The 26,395-nt window shown below is 47.8% G+C and overlaps 1 protein-coding gene across 2 annotated transcripts in view; it reads left to right on the forward strand.

Moving 5' to 3' along the window:
• Positions 1 to 26,395, forward strand: part of xmas (RRM_XMAS2 and SAC3_GANP domain-containing protein xmas) — a 580,140-nt gene that overhangs the window by 185,322 nt on the left and 368,423 nt on the right. For both annotated transcript variants that reach the window (XM_065450653.1, XM_065450654.1), the window contains 2 exons: positions 1,441 to 1,647; positions 10,977 to 11,097. In XM_065450653.1, the coding sequence (XP_065306725.1) occupies positions 1,441 to 1,647; positions 10,977 to 11,097 (328 nt within the window). The remainder of the gene's footprint in view (positions 1 to 1,440; positions 1,648 to 10,976; positions 11,098 to 26,395) is intronic.

Genomic DNA, 26,395 nt, shown 5'->3' on the forward strand with positions numbered 1-26,395 from the left:
ACGCTACTCACATAGTCGTGTTTATATTGGCATCTTTTGTTTAAAATGAGGGAGCTGTTCAAACATGTTTGTTTTCACTTTATTTGCGAAGTCATTTCAAGCGGCCATGCAGGGGTTCGGTTCTGGGCTGCTAGTTTATTCGTACTGTGCGTCCAGAATCGTTGTGTGCGTCAAGTCGGGCTCCGGCATGTTGTACGATGGAATTCAAGCAAAATCGCACCATGTGTCTCGCGCATGTGACACTTCGGGCGTTGACTGACAAATGGGGACTGACAAAGGCTATGGCTATGCAGATATCTGGCTCTGGTGTACTATCAGGTCTCGGCTGATGTGCTGCTAAAGTGTAAATAAATGTAAGTACAGAACAGCTAGACTAACCTGCAAATATGAATAGCCCTTTAGCACCAGGCCAAGACAGCAGATTGCCATTGCTGCTGAGTACATGTGTATTGCTACGAAATTATAGAACACTTTACCATATAGCATCACATCATCCGCATCATTTTATTTATACCGGGTGTTTCAGTGAACGCTTCTTAACTTTTTGAAATTTCCTTTGGCAGATGGCTTAACTCTGGCCCATGAGCTGGTCTACTTGAAGAGGCGGACATTACCGACGCGAAAAATGGGAACTTGTAATTAACTAATTCACAAGAAATCACTAATTCACTTTTTAACTAATGGCTGTCACCGAACCTTGTGTAATCTGATTCTATGTGCGACGCAAATTGTGTGGTACTTTCTGGAAGGCTCGTGGGCACCAGCGATTACGCTAGAAACTTCGACGAGTTGTGTATAAAAGCCGATGCGCTTGACCAGCAGCTCAGATTTCAGTGATCGCCACCTGCGCTCACCACTATCATTGTTTTGAGTGTAGCCTATTTTTGTGGGCGCAGGTTGGCCCAATAAAGAGTTAGTTTCATGAATCAGTTTTGCTACTACGTTCTTCATCGTCACTGCAATGTGACATTACGATGGCAGTTCGGTAATATACTGGATGTTGGTGCCTAAACATTGTTTTTTGTGGTAACCTATTAGTTAATAAAGAGAAGCCTAGCTGTATTTGGCATTTCTTGTGTTTTTGATTGAGAACATTCCACTGAGAAATTGTATGAAAAGAAATCGTATCAACGAGGCTCTACTGTACATGTGCAGAAGCTCTGCCTCCGGAGCCTTCAGTTCTTAGGGAAGAAAAGGTGCCCACAAGTATAGTAAAGATTGAACCATTATGATAGTATGCTACTAGCCAGATGTGTATTCATAGGGCTGTCCAAAGAAGAAGCCAATCCAAGGCCCAGTATTTGTGTGCATCTAACAGCGTGGCAGTGCCACGTATCTCTTTAGATGACTGTAAGATGCTCCTCAGTTTTGTCCCGCACTTGACTCTTCTTTTTAAATTTTCAAGCCATGGGAACATAATGGATTGATCTCTTCCCTCAGTTCTCGCTGGAGGTGTTGGGGCGGCAGCTGGGCTTTGATTCATCATCCGAGGTGCGCGTGTTTGCATCCGCCCTGGGACTGCGCACGAGTGAGCAGGCTCTGCTGCTGGACCGTGCCTCCCAGATCCAGCCAGAGTTGATGGGTGCCCTGCCAGTGGGGCGCTCCCAGGCGCTCGTCGAGTCCAAGCGCATCACCTCGGTAGGAGAGGTGAGCACATACCTTTCCATCCAAACTGGATTTATGCTCACATTTTGCACGCACATGGTGTTTTGCAGTGCATGCAGTTTAATGCCTCACTTGGCTGTATAGCTTGCCTGTTCTTTTGTGTAGATGAAATCACAAGTACTGCATGCCACCAAACAAGGTGCTGACTTCACTGCAGCAATACAGTTTCACTGCTAAGTTCTGTAAGCGCAGCACTGTAAACTACTCAGACCGCCAGCTGAGAGATGATACATAGTAGGGAAACTCGGGCAAGTTCGTGCGCATTCTCGCTGGAGACGAGTAGTGAAGGACTTTGTTGTGGTGCACACACCTTATTTCTTTGTCCTGGTCTATGTTAACGCCATTGTTTGCCCATTCTGAGAGGTGATGCTGTTAAGGGGGGATGAGGGTCCTGAAAACTTTTTTTTTATTTCTTAACATATCTTCCTGAAAATTGGCACGCAGATATATCTTTGAATGCTGATCCCAAATATATATTCAGATTTTATATATCTCATCTAGAAATGAAGATATTGCAAAATAATTTATCCCACATAGGTCTTTTCTTACGGGCCATTATGATAATTTCTTAATTAAAAAAACTAGTTTCAAAGAATAGCTGTCATTTCCAAGGGCCCACTGCACATCCTAAAGCTAAAGAAATTTTTAAAAAGTGATCATATAGGTCATGAATGAATAACAAAGTAGGAAGAAAAAAACAATGCGGGAGTAATTAGCTTACATCTGACCTAATTGCCAGTCTATTGGGTTTAATGAAAAATGGAAAGCTTTAGGATGTAGTTGGGGTTTTACTGAAAAAAATGATACCTAATTCAATAAAATCGGTTGATGCAAACATTATGAAAAGTTCTGTAAGGCAAAGGCATTTGATCGAAAAAGCAAAGCTGAGAAAATTGCATTCAAAGTTTTGCTTACTCTGTCACTTTTGTTTACCTATCACATGGAAAAATTTAATGCTTTAGCATGCAGCCCAGTCATTACTGAGCACAATAACACCAAACTCACAGAAATCTGTTCATGTGAAGATTGTGAAAACCTCTGTATTGCATTGGCACTTGACAAAAAAAAAAAAGAAGAAAGCTCAGAACGTCGTCTTCACTTGCTGCGCCGACGTTCATTAGCTCGAACTTGCGGGATGTCGCGGACTTCTTCGCCAATGAAGTTTTAATGTTGTCTGCGTACTTTTCACGCTCCGCGCACTCCGCGCACTCCGCGCAAATCATCGTGTCGAAGCGTTCAGCACGCGAGCTCGGTTCAGCCGCGTCCGTCGGCACCGAAGCGGCGTGCGGAAACGCCGAAGTCGACGTTAGGCTTAGGTCAGCCGGCTCGGCCGCTTCCGACGACACGGAATCCGAAGCGACTTGCAGCGTCTCAAAAGTTCGCATTTTCGACGGGCTTAGTCCAGGCGCATCCACCGGCACTGCAGAGACTTGCGGTAACACCGAAGTTGACACCGATCGGCACTGTCCGGTCGCGTCCACCGGCAAAGCTGTTGTTGGCGAGCTCAGTCCAGCCGCATCCACCAAGGGCACAGCAGCTTGCGGCATCACCGAAGCTGTAGTTCTCGACGATGTAGTGCTCTTATTTCATGCGCGCCTCTTTTTGCTGACTGCTTTTCGCGTGCTTGTTTTCAAGCGCGCGTCTCGTGCCATCGTGACACGCGGAACAAAGACACCAGGCACGCAAAAGCAAGAAATTCGTGGTTAAAAGAAGCGACTCAATAGCCAAAATATCTACAAGAACGATAAAGAAAAAGGCAGAACGAAAAATACTAGGAAACAAAGAGGAATGCGAAAAATGACGTGCGCGCCGGCGAAAGCAGACGACGCGAAGGAGTCGAACAACGGGGCCGCGGCAGGCGAAGCATGCGTCACGGCCAATCAGAGGGCTGCGCCTCGGGGAGGCGCCCGTTTCACCCAATCAGCGGCTGTCTCGCGACGATTTCGCGCTTGAGCACGGGTGCCTGGGGTGCCGATCGCTCCGCTGCACGAGGGTCTACAGCGTGCCGAGGGGCGCCAGAATGGAGAGCGGGAAACCAGCTTTCAAACAAGACCAAGATGGCGCCGATCGGTTCGCGTCGCGCGGAGCTACGGCAGCTTGAAAATGAGGCAAACCTTCGCTCTTGGCGTTCAATTTTGGCTCACCGACGTTTCTAAATTGCCGTTTTTTTTATACTTCGAGTAGGAATTGAGCCATAATATTTTGTAGAGGCATAGTTGGGACATTAAAGAGTTCAAAAACGCAATTTTTGAAAATTGCCATTTTTGACCATTTTTCGCGATTTCAAGACCCGCGTCCCCCCTTAAACTACTACACTGCAGGCTGCTCACGATACCACTTCCAATGATCACACGTTTAAGAGTCTGTTCAATTATAACAAACATATTCCTTTAATTTTACAAGCTCTAGACTCGACCCATTGAAATAAGCTCAGATATAATGACTGTTTTTTAATGCATCATACTACACTTGAACCGCATCATAACAAAGTTGAAGGGAAGGCTGAAGTAACTTCATTATATGTATTCATTATTGCCCTTATGTGCAGTATATACCAAATAGTTTGCACAACTTCAAACATGCAAGGAAGAAGACATCAAGCAACAACAAAAGAATCTCTGGCACGCACGGCACACGACTTGTTAGCAGCTGACGCAACAGCCTTTATGATAGCTTTGTTTTGCTCCAGTGTGGTAGTTCTGCTTCGCACTTGGCTCATTCATATTGCTACGGAATATTATTTCCAATGACGAAGAGGCGAGCAGTAAGAAGATGACGAGGACGATTGGAGGCTAGTGCGGGCTGTTGCCTCTTGGCCAAGTAAGGTGTATTACGTTTTAAATATACTTGTATATAGCTTTTCATCTGCGTCTTCTTGCGTAACATATCTGGTGGAGGTGGTCATTCCGTGTACCTCGTCACGGAGCTTCGGAGCGGACGGTACGTCGAGCCTTCCTTCATGGCTCCCGGCAATGACAACTCGACTCATTCGCCTCCGACACCGGCTGCCACTTCGACGGCCTACATCACTCTCCCTGCTCCTCGTGATCCTGACGTATTCTCGGGCAAAGATGTGGAAGACGTCGAGGACTGGATTAGCCTGTACGAACATGTCAGCCGCAATAACCGGTGGGACCCTACTACAGTAGAATCTCGGTGATACGAATCTCAAGGGGTGGCGAAAATATTCGTATCACCCGAAATTTCGTATCACCAAAAACGAGCGAAATCCGTCCCGAAATGTGTTTGTTTGTGCGTGTCTCATGGTTTACATGAGACACGCACAAACAAACACATTTATTTACGTGCAAAGAAGTCACGGATGTCCTTCTGCGTCTTCTTCTCTGCGAGGTCGGCCAGCAGAGAATTTTGGAAGCTGAAAAACTGGGCGGTAGTGCTCTCATGCACAGTCTCGGATGTCACAGCACGCCGCAGAATATCGAGAGCGTGCATAGTTTCGGCTGCCGACGGTGGTTGATCGTCACCATTTTGGCACTCGTTCTACTAACTTCTTCTAACTTTACATGGTGAGCAGTGTTCGCTTCTTTGGAGTTTACGCCAAAGTGCTGCACATTCTGCATAATTTGGTCGCGCTGACCGACGATGGTAGACAGCGTAGAAATTGGCAGGCCTAATTCCTTGGCCATGTCAATGCGCCTTTTCTTCGGCTCTTCGTCCACCTTCTTCAAAATATCCAGTTTGTCCTTCAAGGACAGCGCCTTCCGCTTTCGCGACGTCGTACTGTTTGCAGTACCTTTCGGGCTGACGCGATCAATGCTAAACAACACGCCGCACTTCCGTAGTCGTCGCGCACGAGGAAACAAAGCGGGAGCTGCTGCTAGCGTGGCGACCTGCTTGCTGACTGTAGCGGAAAGACCGGCGGAACGGGCGCGCAGGGCCGGGAGAAATGTGGAGAGGACAAATCGCGCTCGACCGGTTGGGTTGGCTGGTTCGCAGGGCGAACGGACCAATAAGCAGCGGCGCTAGCCTCCGGCAACAACAAACTAAAAAGAAAAAGACGAAGAGACCGCCCCCAAAACTAGAGAGAGAGAAAGCTTCCCTTGCCTCGTTACCCTCCCTGCTGCCGCGGAATCCCAAACTGGCACTGACGCACGCTGCGCCGTTTTTTTTTTTGTTGGTGGCGGCTTGACGGTTGCGGTACCGAAGTTCGTATCACCCGGCGCGACGCGAAAAAGTGTTCGGAACATCTGAATTTCAGCCCATTGTACACAATGCTTTTGGGCGGGGGAATTTTGCAAATTCGTATCACACCGAATTTCGTATCAGCCGGGTTCGTATCACCGAGATTCTACTGTATTATGCTCGCCAACGTAGTCTTTTACCTCGGTGGCACACCTCGAGTTTGGTTTCGGACACACGAATATGAGCTCACCAGTTTGGATTCGCTCAAGCAAAAGCTCCGAGACTTGTTCGGCAGCCCCTACAGTCACCAACTTGCCGCGCAGAAGGCGCTTTCCGGTCGTGTGCAGACGTCAATGGAGCCCTACGTCACATACATTCAGGACGTCTTGGCTCTGTGCTGCTAAGTTGACGCACACATGACTGAGTCCGACAAGGTCTCCCACATCCTCAAAGGCATTGCCGATGACGCCTTCAACTTGCTCGTGTTCAACAACGTCGCGACGGTGGATGCTGTTATCAAAGAGTGCCGCCGCCTGGAACTCGCTAAAAGCAGACGTATCGATCAGCAGTTTGCCCGTTTGCCCAACACCCCAGCGACTTCTTCCTGTGCCGACGCTCCTCGTCCCAACAACACTGGCGATGTTACCAGGATTGTCCGGCGTGAGATCGAGGCCGCCTATCCGGCTGCGTTCGACTCCAGCCCCTCCAATGCACCTGCGGTCACTGTTTCCCTGATCCAGGCAGTTGTCCGCCAGGAGTTCGCCAACATGGGTATTCCCAACATCTGCTCGGCCCATCGCCCTGATCCCCACCCGGCATCTTCGATTCCACCCCGTCCCGCACCTTCTTACCCTCCACGTTTCCGCAACCCCTCTGAATGGCGCACTGCAGACGACAAGCCAATTTGTTGTCACTGCCATCGAATTGGGCACATTTCTCGGCATTGTCGCAGTCGCTGGACTTCCCCGACCCAGTCTGCTTATACTGCCTACTCTCGCCCCTCAGGTGGCCCTTCTCATCCCTATGCCACACGCTCCGATAATGCCCCCACTGATTCTCCTGCGCCGAACCGCCCCTATTCTCGTTCACCTTCGCCCCAACGACGCCAATCTCGCTCTCCCCAGCCCCGTCGATCCTATTCGCCGACTCCCTTCGGACGCCGCACCCAGCTGGAAAACTAGATAATGTGGCACATCGAGGTGACGCTGCATTGCTCCTTACGCCACCAAATCCTCTACTGACGTTGCCCACTCATCTGAACCTTCTTGACGTGCAAGTTGACGGTGTTTCTGTATCGGTTCTTATAGACACTGGGGTGCATTTGTCTGTAATGAGCGCTGACCTTTGTAACCGCCTGAAGAAAATAATCACGCCCGCCATGACGCCTGTTGTCCGTGTCGCCGATGGCGGAACAGCCCCCGTAATTGGTATGTGTGCCGCCCGTGTATCATTCGCTGATCACTCCACAATCGTGCTATTCACAGTCATCGCCCACTGTCCCTACAACATCATCCTCGGCTTAGACTTTCTTTCCGCACATTCTGCTCTCATTGATTGTTCCGCCAGTACTCTCCGCCTTGACCTGCCTGTTCTGGATCCCGCTGAACCACACCCCAGTCCCCTCAGTTCCGTCGACTTCGTTCGCTTGCCACCTTCGGCACTGACCTACGTTGACTTAGTGTCATCCCCACCAGTGCCCGACGGTCACTACATCGCGGTTCCTATGCAAGACGTTTTCCTTACCCACGGTATCACAGTACCCCATACAGTTTTATCTATTACGGCGAATTGCGTCTGTCTGCCATCGTCAATTTTGGCTTGACGACGCAAGTGCTGCCACGCGGGATGTCTCTGGCCCAGCTTTGCTCATTCGCGGATCACTCAGTAGCGTCCATTGGAGTAGACGACACTTCATCCGATGATCCTCTACCATCGCAGTCGGCAAATTGTACCATCGCCGACTTACAGAAAATGATTGCGCCTGACTTGCCGTCTGAGCACGCTCGTGAACTCTAGCGCGTTCTGTTTTCCTACCACGATATTTTTTACTTTAACGATCGTCCTTTGGCCCAAACCACAGCTGTCAAACATCGCATTAATACCGGCGATGCCCCTCCTATTCATCGCCGCCTGTATCGAGTGTCACCAGCTGAGCGTCAAGTTATTCACACAGAAGTTCGCAAAATGCTTGCCAAGAACATTATTGAACCATCATATAGTCCATGGGCGTCACCTGTTGTACTGGTCAAAAAGAAGGATGGCTTTTGCGTGGATTATCGGCACATTTACAGGGTTACCAAAAAGGACGTGTATCCCCTACCTCGGATTGATGACGCCCTTGACTGCCTCCATGGTGCTCGCTACTTCTGTTCTATTGACCTCCGCTCCGGCTACTGGCAGATTGCCGTGGACGATCTCGACCGCGAGAAGACTGCTTTTGTAACACCCGACGGTCTTTATCAATTCAAAGTGATGCGTTCGGTCTATGTAACGCCCCTGCCACTTTTGAACACATGATGGACTCCCTTCTTCACAGTTTCAAATGGTCCACGTGCCTGTGCTACTTGGACGACGTTATCGTATTCTCCACAACGTTCTCCCTGCTCCTAAGTGTGTCAACGATGTGCGCAGCTTCAACGCCTTTGTACGTACTTCCGTAGTTTCGTGAAAATTTTTGCGGCCATAGCACGACCACTAACCGAGCTTTTGGAAAGGCGCCCCTTTCCAGTGGGGCGATAACGAGGCTTCTGCACTCTCGCATCTAGTCGACCTTCTCACAACACCTCCCGTTCTGGCCTATTTCTATCCTTCTGCGCCTGCCGAACTCCGTACTGATGCCAGCGGTCACGGAATTTCATGGTACTTCATGGCGCCCCGCGACAGCTGCTTACTGACCGTGGTTGTAACTTCCTATCAAAAGTTATCACCAACATTGTGCATTCCTGCTCCACTCAACAGAAGCTGACTGCCTCATACCATCCTCAAAACAATGGCCTGACAGAGCGGTTAAACCGTACTCTTACTGATATGCTGTCCAAGTACGTTTCCAAGGACCACCACAACTAGCACGTTGCCCTTCCTTCCGTCACATTTGCCTTTAATTCTTCCCGGCATGACACCGCCGGATGTTCTCCATTTTATCTACTCTTTGGTCGCGAACCGACCTTGCCCCTTGACACGGCACTTCCTCCTGCTGCGATCTCAACAAGCGAGTATGTGCGAGATGCCATCGCCCTCGCCGACCATGCTCGCTAGCTTGCCCGTGGTCGACTGATGGACTCGCAAACCACTCAGCAGCGTCAGTACAACACCCGCCACCGTGACGCACAGTTCGTCTAGTGCGCTCGTGCTCCTGTGGTCGCCCTCCCGTCACGTCGGACTTTCAGAGAAGCTCCTTTCGCGATACACAGGGCGCTACTGCAAGCTGCGCCACGTGACGCCTGTGACTTACGAAATTGCTCCTGTGGGTTCAACCTCGTCCTCTCTTCTGGCATCAAGTGATGTCGTGCACGTCAGTAGGCTCAAGGCCTACTACACTGCCGCCGGGGGTAGTGCTACGGAATAGTATTTCCAGTGACAAAGAGGTGAGCAGTAAGAAGACGATGACGATTGGAGGTTAGCGCGGGCTGTTGCCTTTTGGCCAAGTGCGGCATATTACGTTGTAAATATACTTGTATATAGCTTTTCATCTGCATCTTTTTACATAACAATATCGTCGTGAAACTTGCGAAATGGCGATGCGGCCAAGGGTGACAGCCAGCGTGCTTTGACATGCTCAAGCAGCACAGAACACACAACCCAGTGCGCTGACTACGCAGCTGACTTGCCACGCTCACTTGGCACTGTGGGCCCTTCTGTGTGGGCGCACCGACCTGGTGTGGCAAGCTTGTGGCCTCCGAGGTTGCACTGCCGCGAGTGAGATACCTTATTTATTCGAATCTAAGCCGATAGTTCTTTCTTTTTTTTTTTCATATAATCGTATATCAAACTCTAGAGTCGGCTTAGATTCGAAAATTTCGACATGCACACCAGTTTTGAATTGCAATCGATAAATACGGTGCATAGGCGGTGCTGTCTAGAAAAGTCAGTATTGCAGCCGCTACTAGCTGCGCCAGTAGCCGTCTGAAGTACAGGAACGACGCCACCATTTTGACCTGTGTCCTATCAGTGTGTCATGTGTTTTTATCGTGGCGTTATCGTAACAGCGCCAAACAGGCGATGCCACCATGCCGCTGCTTTCAAACAAAAGGTTATGCATGCCACAGAGGAATTGTTAAACATTCAAGCAGGGTGGGGCTTCGCCATTGATGAGAAAAATGGCTGTCGTTGGAGGGGCCAACAGGAGACACTCTTTGCACGCTGGCCCCAATGAGGAGATAACAGCGATAAGGAAGGTAGCGATGCAGAATGAGCTCAGCATGTTCATATTCAATAAATGCTTTTTTTTATTTTGTGAAGGCTGTCCTTGCTTTTTTTTGTTTGGCCTACATTTGAGGTAAGTTCTTTTTCTCTCATTTTCTTTGACATACTAGTTCTGTGAAAACCTGCAAGGTGGAGAGATGTAATTAATAAAGGGAAAATGAGATATCCACCCAAACCTAGCAATTTGCTACAAAGACTTCGGTGTCGTCAATATTTGTGCAGTTCGAAGGGCGAGTTCACATATGACAAACTACTGATACAAAGACTACTTTTCGTGGAACTAATTGAGTTCATATAAACAGGTTTGATCGTATCCGTTTGTGTTGTAAAATTGAAGGATGTAAACTACGTGGTTTAATTTTATCATTATTATTTTAATGATCTTCGACAATTTTTGTAAGTCATTTGAAGCCCTATGCCACTGTTCTGCTTCCTGAGTAGTCATTAGAGATTTGCAGTTTCACAAGAACTGACTGTTGGTCTCGCTTTTTGACTCTGGTAACTTAGAACAAGATAATGCTTGTGCTTGTCTGCATTTTGTTTCCTTCTTTTTTTTTGGTCAATGCACTTCTTCGCTCTGAGTTACCATAGTCAGAGTTTTGTAAGTTTAGCATCAAATTTGATTCAAATTTGTTTTGTTTCTACAAATATGTTTCAATGGGGAAGTGGGGCAAGCTGTGCCAGGCGAGACTGTTTCAGAGTGTGTCTCCCAAGCCTCACTGGAGCTCATGACCAAATGACTGCAGGTGGTGAACGGGGGTCCCCTGCCTCCAGATCCCCAGGAGAAATACCAGCCACATGACAGCTTCATGCTGGATGGCACGCTACGCCCGGCAGCCTATGACGCCACTGACCAAGTCCTGAAATGTGAGGCATTCTCCTTGTCATCCACTTGGCAGTGATGAGTTTTGTCTTGCTCAGGTGCTCCTTTTTATCACATGGGGTAATATTAATTGGAGAGAAATGTCAAGTAGAAGTTAGGAAGATTGCACTTTTCTGGTGTGCTGTCTGTAAAAGTCGGGGAGAAAATCATGCTGTGGGAGGTGCCATCGCTTTGCGAATTGTGTGGCTCATTGATGCAATGCCGCCATCTTGACACCTCCATAAAGAGGAGAGAGCAGAGCTTCAGGTAGCTGCAGCACCACATTTTGCCATGCAAAAATAAAAGCAAAGGAAGTTAACCAAAAGAGGAACAGCTATTGCAGCGTCAGGGTTCACTACTGACAGATTTGAATCGCTGCAATGCACTTCACACTCATTTTGATAGCAGTGAGCTGTGCATTTCTTTGTCCAGGTGACTTTTGGGGATCGCAGTGTTGGTGGCTTGCGTGTCTTACGCTAATGCGTCCATAACGTAAAATTCTTAAATCTACCGTTGCATATACAGCATAGACCACTTATAACGTAAGTTGCAAATATCTGCACTAAAGCAGTACTGCCCTATAAGGACCGAGGAACTCGACGTCGTGGAGGCGCATCGATGAGAAAGCCTTGTTCCTGGAACCTAGAAAATAGCAGGCACAAATGGTTGCTATGCTGCTCAGGGGAAACACTAGCCACCAGGAGGTTGTAGAGGTATGCAAAGACAAAGGGGAGTCCCCGGGTGACCTTGATAAACCTCTGGTACGTCTGAGCAGTGTTTCTCAGCCCGAACAATGTGTGGACATACTCAAAAAGCCTGAATGATGTTGAAATTGCAGTGTTTAAGATGTCCACTGACTTGACAGGGAGGGATCTGATGGTGGGCCTCCACTAAATCTATCTTGCCGAATATTACCATTCCGGCTAGGTTGGCTACTAAACGAAGAATGTGAAGGAGTGGATAGCGATCAGGAACGGTGCACGCGTTGAGCGCACGGTAGTTGCCGCATGGCCGCCAATCTCTTGGGTCACGCTTTGGTACCATGTGGAGAGCTGAAGACCAACTGCTCGATGAAGGATGGATTATACCCAGTTTCAGCATGTGGTTGAATTCTTTCCTTGCAATGGCAAGGCGGTCACCATCGAGGCGTCTGAGTCGGCAGAAAACTGGTGACAACGTGATGCGTGACATTGTGACATACTGGCAGCTCAAGGTTGGAAGGTTTCGTGACGGCTAGGAAGTCTAACGGAATTGAGGCAAATGCAGATGATGGTATCTGTGGTGCCATTCTAGTGGTTGATTTCATAGGCGTGCGGATGCCTTGTATAGACATCCTAGTCGTCGTGTCGACAAGCTGACAAGTGCGGAGGTCAACACTAAGAGCAATGTAGGTCAGAAAATCCACACCCAATGATGCCATACATACGTCTGCAACAATGATATCCCATCGGAAGTTGCATCGGAAACCCAAGTTGATGGTAAGAGAGCGCTGGCCATATGTGTTGAACTGTTGACTGCTTGATGTGGTGCAAAGTGCGCCACTTCAAGGCACTTGGGCACACTGCCAGTCTAATTGCACGGCAGGAACGACACTGACTTCTGCACCTGTATCCATGAGAAATTGTTGTCCAGCAAGCCTGTCAGTGACATAGTACAGGCAGCTTGTTGTACGGCAAGAGTCACCGGCCGCCATCGGTGACTCTGCGGCATGTTTCTTTCCAGCTGCAAGGGGAATGGCACTGATGTACGCTGGCACTGAATTTGTTGTGATACCAGCAATATGTGCCGCGATGAGGGCCAGAAGTGGAGCTGGACCGAGAAGGAAATCTGGAACAGCAATCGTGGTCACGGTGATGATGGTGGGGCAATAATTATAGTGCACTAATGGTCTCGGCAAGTTCCTCAATCATTTACTCAAGGCAAGACTGCTGATCTTCGAGGTGTGAGAGCGGAACGGTCATTGTTGCCTCAGTACCTGTTGCTGAATAGTCAGCAATGTGGTCGGCCAGCTCTGTGATTGTCAAGGGGCATGTCCTATGGTGTGGTAGTCAAGGTGACTACCAGATTCTGTGGTGGGCACTGAAGGAACAGTTCAAGCAAAGCGGGCTGTTTGCATCAAGCCTACAGCTACTGAGAAGCCGCCGCATATGACATAGAAGCTCCGACACTCGACGGTCACAGAGCTCCTCATTGTTGAGGAGCTGCAGAAGGTGCCTGCACACAGACACGGACTTCCGTTGCAGCACCATCGTATTGAAGTGGTCATAGGGGGTGGTGTCGTGGGGTGCGTCCACAACATCTTGGAACTCCTCAACCACCTCTGTAGGGAGTGCCAAGGCAGGGTGGAGAAACCTCACGTGCTGCAAGGTAATGCACTGAAGGTCGAAGATGGCCTCCACCTGAGTAAACCAGGCTGCAGTATTTCATGGCCAAAAGGACGGTACGCAAACCTGCACTGTGGCGAGGTCCTCTGCGCCGGTTGTCGCTCTCATTCGTGGCCTCGGGCCACCATATTGCAGGGACTGAGGTGAGGCCCACTACCACAATGAGTGAGTCGGTGAGCGAAAGACCTGAGGACCGTTCAGACCGATGGAAGGAGCCAAAGAAGCTCCTTTTTTTTTTTTTAAATTCTTCTTCCAGTTTCTTCTAATCTCGCAGCACGAGGCCGGAGACACATGTCGCAGTGCGCCACCTATATAAAAGGCTGCTGAGGAGGATGACGACTGCTGCTGAATGGAGCACAATAGCCAAAATGAAATTTTTCTTAGGCAGAATGTGCTAAACATGTAGGCCATGGAAGCCGCATATATCTGAGAATCGAAGCATACAACTGGGATGTTTGCATCCATTAAATTTATGTATGTTGAAAGGTTATTGTTCAAGGACCTGTGTTCATCGCATTAAGCAGCAAAAGCAACACAGCAAAAAGAAAAAGCTATGTACAGAAAATTAAGTTGCTGACTAATAGAATACACTGGCAGTTAAAGGAAACTCGGTGTGATGGCTTAGCAAATATTTTTTTAGGGGTGTGCGAATACCAAATATAGTGAAACCTCGTTAGCCGTAGTTGCCAGAGCTCGGAAAAAGTATGTACTAAACGGTAGTACTGCTTAACAGAAATAGCGTGAGATTACACACTTACCTGCAAAAAATGGAACTCGGAGAGAGAGCAATGAAAGGGCAAAAAAGCATACAGTATTTATTCACTTTGTGTGACAAAAGTCTTTTATTTTCATTTGATGCTGTGGCGGCCAAGCAGTGACGACCGCAGCCTCGAACTCACTTGAGCTGCAAGCCAGCTTTTCTGCCAGCCCCCTGTTCTCTGCAAACACCCGCACGAGGCTGACGCAACGCGCAGCTTCTGCCACTGTCGCGCCAGAATCACCTGTGCTGTTGCTTTCCGTGTTGTCCTCATCACTGTCATTAGGCAACACTCCGGCAATAACAGAGGCAATGATGGAAGAAAGTCGAACATGGTAGCAGACATCTTTTCGCAGTTGTAGCAGCGCTGCCGAGCAACTTCTCCTTCGTGATCCAAGTGCCACACACACAGCGGTCAACGGCGGATCCCTCTCCCTTGCCAGCACTGACTTCTTCATGCCACATTTGATAGCATGAACGATGTCCAATTTTTCTTCTATGCCGAGCACCCGGTTTTTTGTCCGAGCTTTGGCATGATGCAAGTCCTAGCTTGCATCACGCGAAAACACAGGTCACGGTGCCAAAATGATGTTGATGGTGATGTGGCTTCAACCTATATTTCAACCTTCAAAGCGCTCTCTGCTTTGGCGCGTGGGGGCCGTTCTGATCACCGAGGCTTGCCGTTCTGCTGGGCCGACCTACCGCCGTGATTGCAGTCATGGCATACTGCTGTGATTGCGCGACGAAACATAGAAATGCGATGTGTTAATCAATATGTATGCATAAGCTGGTACGATCTATGCGGATACAAACGCATTAGCGTATATACTTGCTTGATGAACACACTTCCTTTTTTTTCCCAATACACCAAAGCAAAGTTTGGGGGTGCGTTCATTATGTGAGGTAAATTTCATGGAGACATTTTCGAAACGCAAAAATTGAAAAATAAGATGGTGATGATTTGGAATATGCATAAAATATCTTTGCAGTAAAAACACATGTATGCCATTTACAAACTGTAACTTCACTCTGCATCGGAACCACCAGATCTGCTGTTCAGGTTGCTGGCTGCTTCATCCACATCGTGGTTCCACCATAAAATAAAGAACCAATGCGTCAGTTGCGCGAAGTCAGCGTAGCCTGAGCCAATCGCGTGTGGCAAAACTGAACATGCACTCCAAATAGCGATCACCGATTGCGCCCCAGCTAGTCCTTGCAGCCGCTTTCGGCCGTCCACCATTATCGCAAGCCTCACATTGAAGCGTGCATCTGTTTGGCAAGCACACTGCGTGCATCTTTTGAAGTTTATGTGTCCGATCAGCTTTTCCGTTTTGTGAGCAAATAAATTCTATGTCCCGCAGCAGGCGTATAACTTAAGGGGGAACCGTGCGCCTGAAAACTTCTCTATGTTGATTTTGATGAAACTTGCTGAGTTTATGTATTTCAATCTGCTAGTTTTAAATATACATCCAGTTTTCTTACTGAGTTAGTAACTTTCCAGAAATTGAAGAAATTCAGCTTTATTGCATAATTTGCCTGGAGGTCAGCTATCTACCAAACTATACATGGCATAATAAATAGACTTACAGAAATGATGTGGAACCAACAAAGAGTGCAAATAGCAAGTATGGTGTTTCAACCCAATATTATATCAAATGAGAACATTGCAAACTTCAGTCAGAGAAATCCATCTAAATGCTAAAAAAAGAAACATTTAAAAAATTCATCAGATGCAGCAACCTTCTTTCGTTTATTTGCACTCTACACAGCTTTGCCTTTCTGAGAAAAAAAAAGGAATTACAGTGATAGCTCAAGTAGAAGCAGAGGTACTGCACCTCCAATACAGCATCATCATCAAAATTGTGGTTTTGAGAAAACAGTACAAAACATTTCACAACTGATATATTGAAAGTTTGGAAAAATGGCCCCAAAGGCCATCAGTAGGCACCAGGTATAATTCATGGCGATTTGGTCATTGCCGGTCGACGACATAGCATGCACTACGAGTATGTTCACTTCAAAAGTTTTCGGGCTTTCCATTCCCTGCGAGCTCTGTCCCAATGCACCTTCACCACCCAAACCACAGTCAGTTGAGTTGCGAGATCGTAATCCCGATTTTCCGCACCAGCTACGCAGAACTGCTGCAAGTATTACACGAGAAAACGACGAGATTGTTCACTGCTGCAGGCTTTGCGGGCTTTGCGACCGAAGCTGTTGCACAATCGGCGGTCGGACCTTCAACAAAACACAGACTCTTTCGCTCCGTGGCTGTCGTAGATGCAATTTTGTTGAGCGTAGCTTTTTCATGTGCTCTTATCCACTTTCTCTTCAGGTATGAGAGCCGTGTTCAATTTTTAGGTGAGTGTAACCAGCATGTGGATATGAGCGATGATCCGGCGGAGCAGTGAGGTGATGTTTGGCTGTGAGCTGCTGGGCATCCTGTGCCGACTACGACGATGGAATTGCTTTCGGAAGTTTCTTGCATCTCGTACGTTTCCGCCTGTAACGAGTCATGAAACGAAACTTTGTCGGACCTCCAGCATCTCCAGCATCGTGGACCCGAGAGAGAGAGAGAGAGAGAATCAACTTTTATACTGAGCCCTTAGTAAAGGTTGGTGTGCGTTGGCACCGGATAGCGTGGAACCTTCTTCTCAGGTCCCGTATGCGTCCAGCAATTCCTGGCCCCTAGCCACCAGCGCGAGCTGGGACGGTAGGTCGGGGCTGGACAACAAGGTCTCCCATCGCTCGGGGGAGGGGGGTGGGGGGGTGGGGGCGTTCTTGAGCTTAGTGCACTCTGTAAGGATGTGTACTAGAGCGCCTTTTGATTGTCTGCTAAACGGGCATGAAGTGTCATCCTCTGCTGGGAACATCTTGTGCAAGAGCACGGGATGCACTAGCGACCCCGCTTGCGTGCGTCGCACGATCGTTTGCTGCGTTCGGCTGAGTTGCGGATGCGGACGAGGAAGCCTACATCTGTCGCTTCTGTACATTTGGGTGATTTCTTTGTAACTTGTCACGGGGTGCGGTAGCTCTGGCTCGTCCTCGGCCCGGATTGACAGTTCTCAGGCATAGTGGTCGGCGAGTGCTTTGCCTTCCACTTGCGAGTGAGCTGGGACCCACACGAGCTCAACGGCCCGTCCCAGTGATTTGCATTTGGTGAGGATCGCTAGTGCTGCGGGAGGGATGTCCCCTTGCGGTAGCTTGTGTAGGCGGTTTGGGAGTCTGTGACCAGGGTCCTCACTCCCGGTTGTGCTAGTGTGAGGGCCACGGCTACTTCTCCTGCTTCGGCTGTATTCCTCGTCCGTATCGACGCGCCTGTGACCGACTAAGACAAAATGGTGCTTGTTTTCGACGTTTGAGCGCTCGTGGTCCATTAAGCCAAACGTGACTCACCATTTTGGTCACATGTTCAAACTGGCCCGTTATAGCGTGTGCCGCAAACTTCTTTTTTTGTGTGTGTGTGACTACAGCACCGACAATGTTGCCAACCAACGAATAAAGAAAGCCAGAAACGTGAGCTTTCGGATGTTGCCAAAATGTTGCTGGCATAGCGCATAGTTATTGAGTTATGCTTGACGAAAATAAGGCGGGATTTGTTCCCAGTTTAAAGGGCAACGCTTGCAGATTCGCATCTTTAGATCACGATAACGGAAGAACTACGCGGTATTTTGTAACCAGATTTCGGAGATAGGCGCCGAAACACGTGAGGAACGCGGAAAATAAGAATTTAAGGGGGGGCGTGGCAATGAAAATTTTAAAAATTTATGGGAATAAATTGACGAAATTTGGCGTGCAGGTCTGATTTGTTATGCTGATATCATAACTGAAATAGTTCACTATAGTATTGAGCTATCTATTATAGTTCTTGAGTTAGAACACTTGACATCCTCTAATGGTCATCCCTCAGATTAATTAATTAATTAATTACACATAAGTTTGTCAAGGCATGCTGGTATGCGTGTTCAAAAAGCCCAGTATGTGCAATAAAGCTATTGGTTTAATTTTTAGATGCCGAAGTAAACACAAAAGCTTTTTTTGAACTATTCTGTGCATCATATTGTCTTGCTAACGACCTTTGGAAAAAACCCATTATAAATTTTTTTTATGAGGTGCAGATGAAAATGGACAGCTTTATTGCACTCATCAATGTTTCACGATCTAAATGCAAAAGACAGAATGATTCTGTCTTCATTCGTTGTGAAATTGCACTGGGATTACTGAAAGCAACTGCAAAAAAGTGATAGCTGAGAAAATGGGGCTCAAAGATTTATTTGCTGGAAACATCAAAATATTTACTTTCAGCACCTAAAACCCGCCTGGAATGTAGTCTTTTGACAGTGAGGACACATTTTCTTTACATTTTGAGGTAATTTTTCGCTTCTTTACAGCAGTTTCGTGTGCCTTTGTTGCCTTTTTGATACGTCGTGCAACCTTTTAAGCAGCCCGTCGCAGTAAACCCGATCCTGGACTGTATCCTAGTTGCGACTTAACTGTTTGCAGTGCTCTTTCACAGCCAGCATTGAAACGGCAAACTGCATCTGCCACAGCACTTTCAACACTCAGGAGGGAAGTAAACTGATTTTTTGGTTGGAGTGGCCAAATGACGTTGTTCAGCGACTCGATGGCATTCTGCGTTTTGCCTTGCTGGCATCTTTCAAGGAATTCTCTTGAAGATAGACGCTTATGTATAGGCAGGAGTGCTGTTCGAACATGTGAAGGAAGCTGCAGCTTGTGTGCAGGGGCTGGTTGACCTGAGGCCATCGCAGAATTAAAGTAGCACCAAGAGTTCACGCCAGTGGGACAGTGCTCTTGACGCGGCTCACCATCGGTCGATGTTATATGGTGAAAAGTAGCCATGTTGGCCTTTTTCATAGCAGGCACATCATTTGGGTTACTTTTTATGGCTAAGCCATAATAATTTGTGAGTTTTTTTAATTAAACCTTGCATTAGGCGGCTCTTTCCACTCATGCTGAGCTCACGGTCCTTGCTCTTGTTTTTCTCAACAAGGTTGCCCAAAGCAGTTCCCATTATTTTTTTCACGTGATTCACACACTCTTGTTTGTGTATGGGTATGAAACCATACACCTTCTCTTCACTGAGGGCAGTATAAGTGCGGCTATCCCCATCACAAGGGACATTTGTGTAACGGAGCTGGTGTTTATGAAGAGACCGCTGAAACATGGTTTTTGCCACAATTATTTCCATTTGCCCTGCACTTGCCTCGGTGTTTCTTTGGCATTGTGGCCGGTGTTCTTAATGCCACTCTGAATAAATACTGTCTCCAGGCTTGGGGCCAAAAGAACATCCATGGCAACAATTGGAGAGGGCACAGTGGTCCAAGACAAGGCCAGTATATAATTCACTAGCACAGCCAACACCAATTTTACTTGCATGGCCCCTTGTCATCCAAGTGCCATCATAGATCACATCAACGTTGCCTGGGGTGCATCCAAGTTCCCTGTAGATCTCGCGCACCTTCTGTGCACTTTCGGACTCTATTGTCATGGCTGCTGAGGCAGTGGCAGGGTGAGTATGCCTACGTTGCAGCCTTGCATAGGATTTGTGATGCAGTCCTCGACGGGAAATGTGCATGTCGGAGAAAACATAATTCAATGTGGCTTGCTTTTGTCTACTGACTGCACAGCTCTCAGTGCACGAACGCTCACTTCAAAAGGGTTGATCTTCTGAGTGCCAGCACATCTTGGGGATGACCACCTTTTGCTTATCACCCCACAGTCGTCACACAACAGTTCCATTTTAGTCGCAAGCTCAAGACATGGCCCAGTTTCGACACGAATGGGTGCTTTCCTGTGCTGATTGCAGCTTGCAGCACAGAGCAGCTCATTTAAGAGTGCTTTATATACAATGAAGAATGATGAATTGGGAACCACATCGTCGGCACACTCTCCTTTCAAAAGCTGAAATTTCCTCTTTGTTGCAGAGGTAGATGACAGTGCATTCAAAACATCCCCTCATTTGGCAATCTCTTCATTCGTGAGACTTGGAGCTTAAATCTGCAGCTGAATATTTGACGCGACGTCTTCGCCGATGTCACATTGCCGTCACAACCACGCGCGGATGCGCCTTCACCACCGCACGCGAGCGCGTCGTCACCACAGCCCACGGTCGCATTGTCAACACAGCCCACGGTCACGTCATCACCAGCGCACATAGTCGCGTTATCACCACAGCACGCGGTCGCGTCGTTTATAGACTCGTAGTTTTAAAGAAATTATCAAATAAACGAGCGAACTCGACGTGGTTTCTTGTGAAAGCGTCTCAAGAAACGGCCACATTCGGTGGCGGCGCATTTCGTAGCAGTCTGCCTTTACGCCGTCATCTTGACCTCGCTTGAGAGAGCGATCCTTCAGCTCTTTTTCCCGCCATAGATGAGCCTCATGCGTCGCGTCAATGCAGACAAAAGCACAAAAAAGTAAAAAAAAAAAACGAATGCAAGCCCGTCATTAGCTGCTTGTGATTATGTGTCGAAATGGAGGCTTCGCATTGGCCGGTGCGGCGCGTGCGAAGTTGAGCCGCATGTTCGCGGGCATATCGTTCGCGCGCGCTGCCATTTTGAGAGTGGTTAAAGACGCGCGCAAACGTGCCATATGCCGCCATATCAGAAGTACCTCACCGTCCACAAGTTCGGGAAAAAGCGCAGGAAATGCAGTAAAAGGCTAGCGGACTCAGGGGAGGGGAATCAGTGGAGGCGTCAACAGCCAGCTCAACGACGTCGGGCGAATCCGCAATACCCGCTGGCTCCCTTGGAAGTGGCGGCCAGGAACAGCGACAGAGAATTGGAGCAACATTCCTCAGCCAGGATACATCGAGCAACGGCATGCTATCGGAAGACGAATCAGTTTAGGCGCCGACGGCCAGCTCAACGACGTTGGGTGAATCCGCGATAGCTGCTGCCAGCTCCCTTGAAAGTGGCGGCCAGGAACAACTATGGAGATTTGACACAACGTTCCTCAGCAATGATGATCGCGATCAGCTCCGACAAAAGGCGGACAAAAAAAACTGTGGATTTATCGTCTCTCTCGGCCACGAAGCGGAAGCTGCGGACACTCGCAACGACGGGCTACGACACGGGCCTGTTGACACCGATATTGCCAACGAACTGCTTCACAAGACTCTGTGCCGGAGGTGCGGAGGTAATAGTGTTTAGATCTCCAGAGGTGCAAATGATTATGGCATCGTTGGGCAACTGAGCATGGAATGCAACTTTTGTGGCTGTTTGGAAACGAAATGGAGCTCAAGGTGCATGTTGGGAACAGCAAAATCTAACCCGTTTGAGAAAAACATTCTCGCGGCCTGCGCCGTTCAAAGTACCGGGAACGGGTAAACAGCGCTGGGGACATCAGCTATCTTCAGCTATGAGGATATCCCACAGAAGCCTGCACCACAAAATGTACCAAGGACACTTGAAGGGAAGACTGAACCCAGCTGCAATGGAGGCTTGTGCAAAGGTGCTTTCTAACTCTGCTTCAGCAGTAAAGGGACTTTACAAACTGCTGGATTTCGGAAATACTGGAAACATTGCAGTTTGTTTCGAGGGCACTTGGATGACTAGGGGCCACCTGACCCATATCGGTTTGAGTGCAGTAATCGAGTTGGTTTCAGGATATGTGCTAGATTTCAAGGTACTATCAAACTTCTGTCTTGGCTGCAAACATGCACCACCAAAGGAAGATCCTGGGTACAGTGCCTGGAAAGAAAATCACGTCTGCCAAAAAAATACTGATAGTAAGTCCGGCCAGATGGAACCACAGGCAACTGTGCGCTCTTTGAGCACTCCCTGTCACGCCATGGTTTGCACTACACCACAATGCTTTGCGATGGAGACAGCTGGTCTTTCCGCGCACTCAAAGAGGCTGAAGTTTATGGTTACATAAATGTAGAGAAGGAAGACTGCATTAACCATATACAGAAGCGGATGGGCACTGCTCTTCGCAGCCTCATCTGCAAGCACAAAACAGAGCACGGCGAGAGTCTGAGTGGCAAAAGTCGACTGATTACAAAGCTCACCAATTATTACGGCTGGGCACTGAAGTCTAACGTGGGCAACATGGATGGTATGCACGAAATGGTAATGGCAACCTGTCATCACATATGTTTGACTGATCAACACCCAAATCACAGCCTGTGCCAACTCATGGTGCAAGCAGAATGCTGCTACGGCTAGAGGAGAACCACTTCCTAAGCACCAGCGCTCGCCAGAGCATGTTAGTAAGGCACTCCTGCCTGTCTATGAACAACTTGCTGACAAAAAAGCGCTGTCACAGAGGCAAGACACAGTATGCAAACGAATCACTGCATTCTGTGATCTGGTCCCTCATACCAGAGACCCATCATGCCTCCCTATTTGCAGTAAAAACTGTGGTTGCCGGAGCAGTAATGAGGTGCAATGCAGGGATGAAAGAAGCCTCGTCTCGTATTCTACGAGAAATGAAAATACAACAAAGCAGCAAGGGCATCCAAAGAGCAGAAGAGAGAGGCGGTCACCGTCTCAATAGTGCAGAGTGAAAGTGGGCAGCTTCAGCTGCCTTCTTTTCAGAAACATGCACCGATCATTCACCTGGGGCATATTAATGTGTTAGCTATTAAATAAAGCTATTTTATTAGTTGCACAACTTTTGAAAACAATGCCTTGAGTTTTTTGTGATTTTCTCAGTTTCAATTTTTCAGCCTGTGTGCAATCTTCTGATGAAGTTTTCTCAGCTTTCACAAGTTCAGTTTTAATCATTCTTCTTTCATTTGAATCCTTAGGGCTCAGTAAGTGCCTCCAGACTACCAAATAATGCGAGGTAAAGCTATAAATTAAAATAAATTACAATGTTGATCTAAGTAATTATGCCTGTACTGCTAACATGAAGTTGAAATGCTTACAACTTTTGTTCTGGAGAAGCTAGAATCACAAAACTTGTCTTACGGCACTCTTTAATTAGTATAGGTTTTAATGGTAAAGAGTGCAACAGAAGATATGGGGTACGTTTTTTTTAGAAACGTGAGAAAACATTTTTACCGGAATGTGTCTGTTAAGAAAGAATGGTATGAAATACATTTCAATAAGCTTTATATTTAACACCTGTAAATAAAACTCCACAAACCTAGAAATTTTCATCATTCTAGGTCAAATATTAAAGAAAATAATTAAAAATCCCACATATCCCCTTAAGGAGGTTTTGGTTTAGTTGTTTTCGGATCAAATATCAAATGTATTAAGAAAAAGGAGCACCAAATATCAACTTGAATATCAAAATGTTTGTTGCGAAGTTTAATGCGTACAAATTTTATGCAAAAGACACGGTGCTGCACATGCTTAGGGGTCCACTAGCAGAGTGTTACCAGGATTTTGCAAGGTATTGTTCACTTGGGCACCTAGCAATTAAGGTGTACGGGCATGGTCTACTCTTATTAAAGGAGATCGGTATGTAAGCACCGATTACAGTTCAATATTATATGAAGGTCTGGAGCTTTTTCTTTAATCAATACAACATCTATTGAATGGAATCCAGTGCTTTTTGCCCTCTGAAGCTAAAGAAGTACTGAATTTATGTCGAACTGAATACCCTATGAGATCTTCAGTTTAATAGTGGGCCCGTGTGTTAGGGCAGTCTCGTATTGCATGAAAGTTTTTCTTTCCAGCTTTCCTCCAAAATAGAGAAGGGTTTTCCTAGCTTTGCAGGCATGTGGTTTTTGCGGGTTATTGTTAGCTTGGGAAGTTTGATTTGCGTGACAGACGGAACTGCAAACCGCGCATCACATGACTCAGTCAGTCACCGCGTCACGCATAGCCATCACTGGCACTGCAAGGGTTGATTCACGGTCTCGCTGACAGTAGAGGCTTTTTAATGTCGGTTTCAGCAATCATTTCAGCATCAACAGCAACCAGTGGGACTTGCCGAAGCCCTACCCACTTTTGGCCAGTCCTGCATCAGCAGTGCAACACTCGAGCCATCTCTCGTTCCATGCTGCAACTACACCGACCACTAGCAGTGCAAAGCTATGTGGGAAAGCCGGATTACAGAAGACCTGACAGCCATGTGGGGTAAACAACAACGCGGGACGCGGGAGAGTCGAGCGTCCCCACAAACTGGAAAGTAGGAGGCTTGCTAATGACCTACCGATTGATAAATTCTGCAGCTCTCAGTTCGAGTCCAAGCCCCCAGGGGTAACATTGCAGCTAACATTGGCCAAGTAGAACTTGTTCTCGGGCTAGTCAGTTTAACCATTCTAAAGCAATAGCTTAGCTGGTTGCTACGAGAAGTGAGGTTTCCTTTCTTGTATCTTTGTTCTGTTGTCATTAGGCCTCTCTGAATGTCGAGGCTTGACTCCCGAGTGCTCGCCTTGCACGAAAGCAACGGCAAACACGGCACGAGCAGTTGTGAGCCAGAGGCAGCATGGCAAGGGTTTTGGTTGTGTCAGCCCAGAGGGACAATATGCTTCCCTTCCTTGTCCCCAGCACTCAAGCTAGTAAAGAAACTTGACATTTAGGGGCGTGGAAATATTCGAAAAGTTTGAATGTTATGAAGTACTGTTCGTAATATTCGTATTCGTTAGAAAAATAGACATTTGAAAACGTTCGAATATTCGGTCAGATACGAATATTCGAATCAAATCGAATATGTTGCAGCTGTAGAGGAGCAAACATGGTTCTTCGCATTTGTTTCTGTGTAATCTAGGAATAATGGGGCGATTTCGTGGTGAATATTGCGATGATTTTGCACTGCTAGTGACATTTTGCTAGTAAAGCACATATAGCCACTGAACGACATAACGTTGCGGGGGGCACGGGTTTGCAGACAGAGAGGGTTTTTTCTTTTTTCTCTCTTTTTGCAGTGCCACCTCCAATTTTGAGCATATTGCGTGACAACAAGTGTGATGAGTGACTGGCACAGGGTGAAATGCCCCCGATTTTATGGGCATTTGATGGGGTATAATAAGGCACAGGTTGGCAAGGACAGCTAGTGGGAATTACTCAATTTTCCAAGTTAACATGAGCCAAATATACAGTGCTCTAGTATAACGGCTCATTGGTCTATCTATTTAATATTGACAATGTAATTGCACTCATCTAAAGTAACAATTTCACCTAGCTTGCTAATAAATGCGTTTGCCTATCATTATTTGATTGAGATATTTTAGGATAAGTATCCGTATTCAATTTGTACTCAAACATTTTGATATTCGCACACTGTAGTATAGCGTTGCACCCTGTCAGATTTCTGTGTTATACATTTATGTTTCATAGTAGTTTAGCTAGATGGCACACCCCCCTTCTGTCATGTGACGAGCTGGGACCAATCAGGAGGTGTCATCTGGCATGTGAAGTCCTTTTTAGTAATAAACGGCCGCGTGCCGGCTCAGTCTTCGTTCCGGTTTTCATCAGGAGCAGTTCGCTCCGTGTCTCCCTCCTGCGTCGGCGCTCGCCGCGCGTTCGCTGGGCGTGGGCCCCTACTTGCCTGCCGCTGCCGACACATCTTTTGGCGACGAGGATGGGATTCCCGCTGCGGTTCTGACAGAAGCCCCGGGAAACCAACGAGCTTCGTAAGTGAAGCGTCCCTTCCTGTGTCTGCACAGCAGGCAAACGCCGCCGACGCACTTGGCATCGCGAGGCTTCTGAGCCTAGGCCTTCTCGCCCCCTTTGCTCCGCCCTGCTCCATTCTACTCGAGCTCTGGCTTGTCTTCTGCACTGTCCCCCGCACGCTACTGGGCATGGCTTCTTTTACGGCAAGCCTTCCCGTTTTGCTTGAATTGCCCGGGCCACCGTTAATTCCATGGCATCAATGGAAAAAAATTTTTCAGGCCCACCTCGAAGTGGCCGGCGGTGGCGACTGGACGGATGCGCGATGAGCGTCCGCACTCATCAGCGCTCTCGGGCGTGAGGGACAATGAAAGTACTTTGCAGACGAGGAGCAGGAAGCAGCAAGGCAGTTAACCAGCGCAGCGTCAGCGTCAAGCGAAGCAGCAAGGCAGTCGACCGGCACAGCGTCAACGTCAAGTGATGCGGTCCCGCCAGCATCAGAGTTCCAGAAACTCTTGCAGCGGCTTGACCGGCTGTTCGCCGCGTCAACAAATGTTCTGGCGGAGAGGCACGAATTCGCCCGTCGAAGGCAGTTCGAGGGAGAAGGATTCCTGGAATTCATGACCGCACTGAA

This window comes from Dermacentor albipictus, chromosome 5 (genome assembly GCF_038994185.2).
Source record: "Dermacentor albipictus isolate Rhodes 1998 colony chromosome 5, USDA_Dalb.pri_finalv2, whole genome shotgun sequence".
NCBI classification, from domain to species: Eukaryota; Metazoa; Arthropoda; class Arachnida; order Ixodida; family Ixodidae; genus Dermacentor; species Dermacentor albipictus.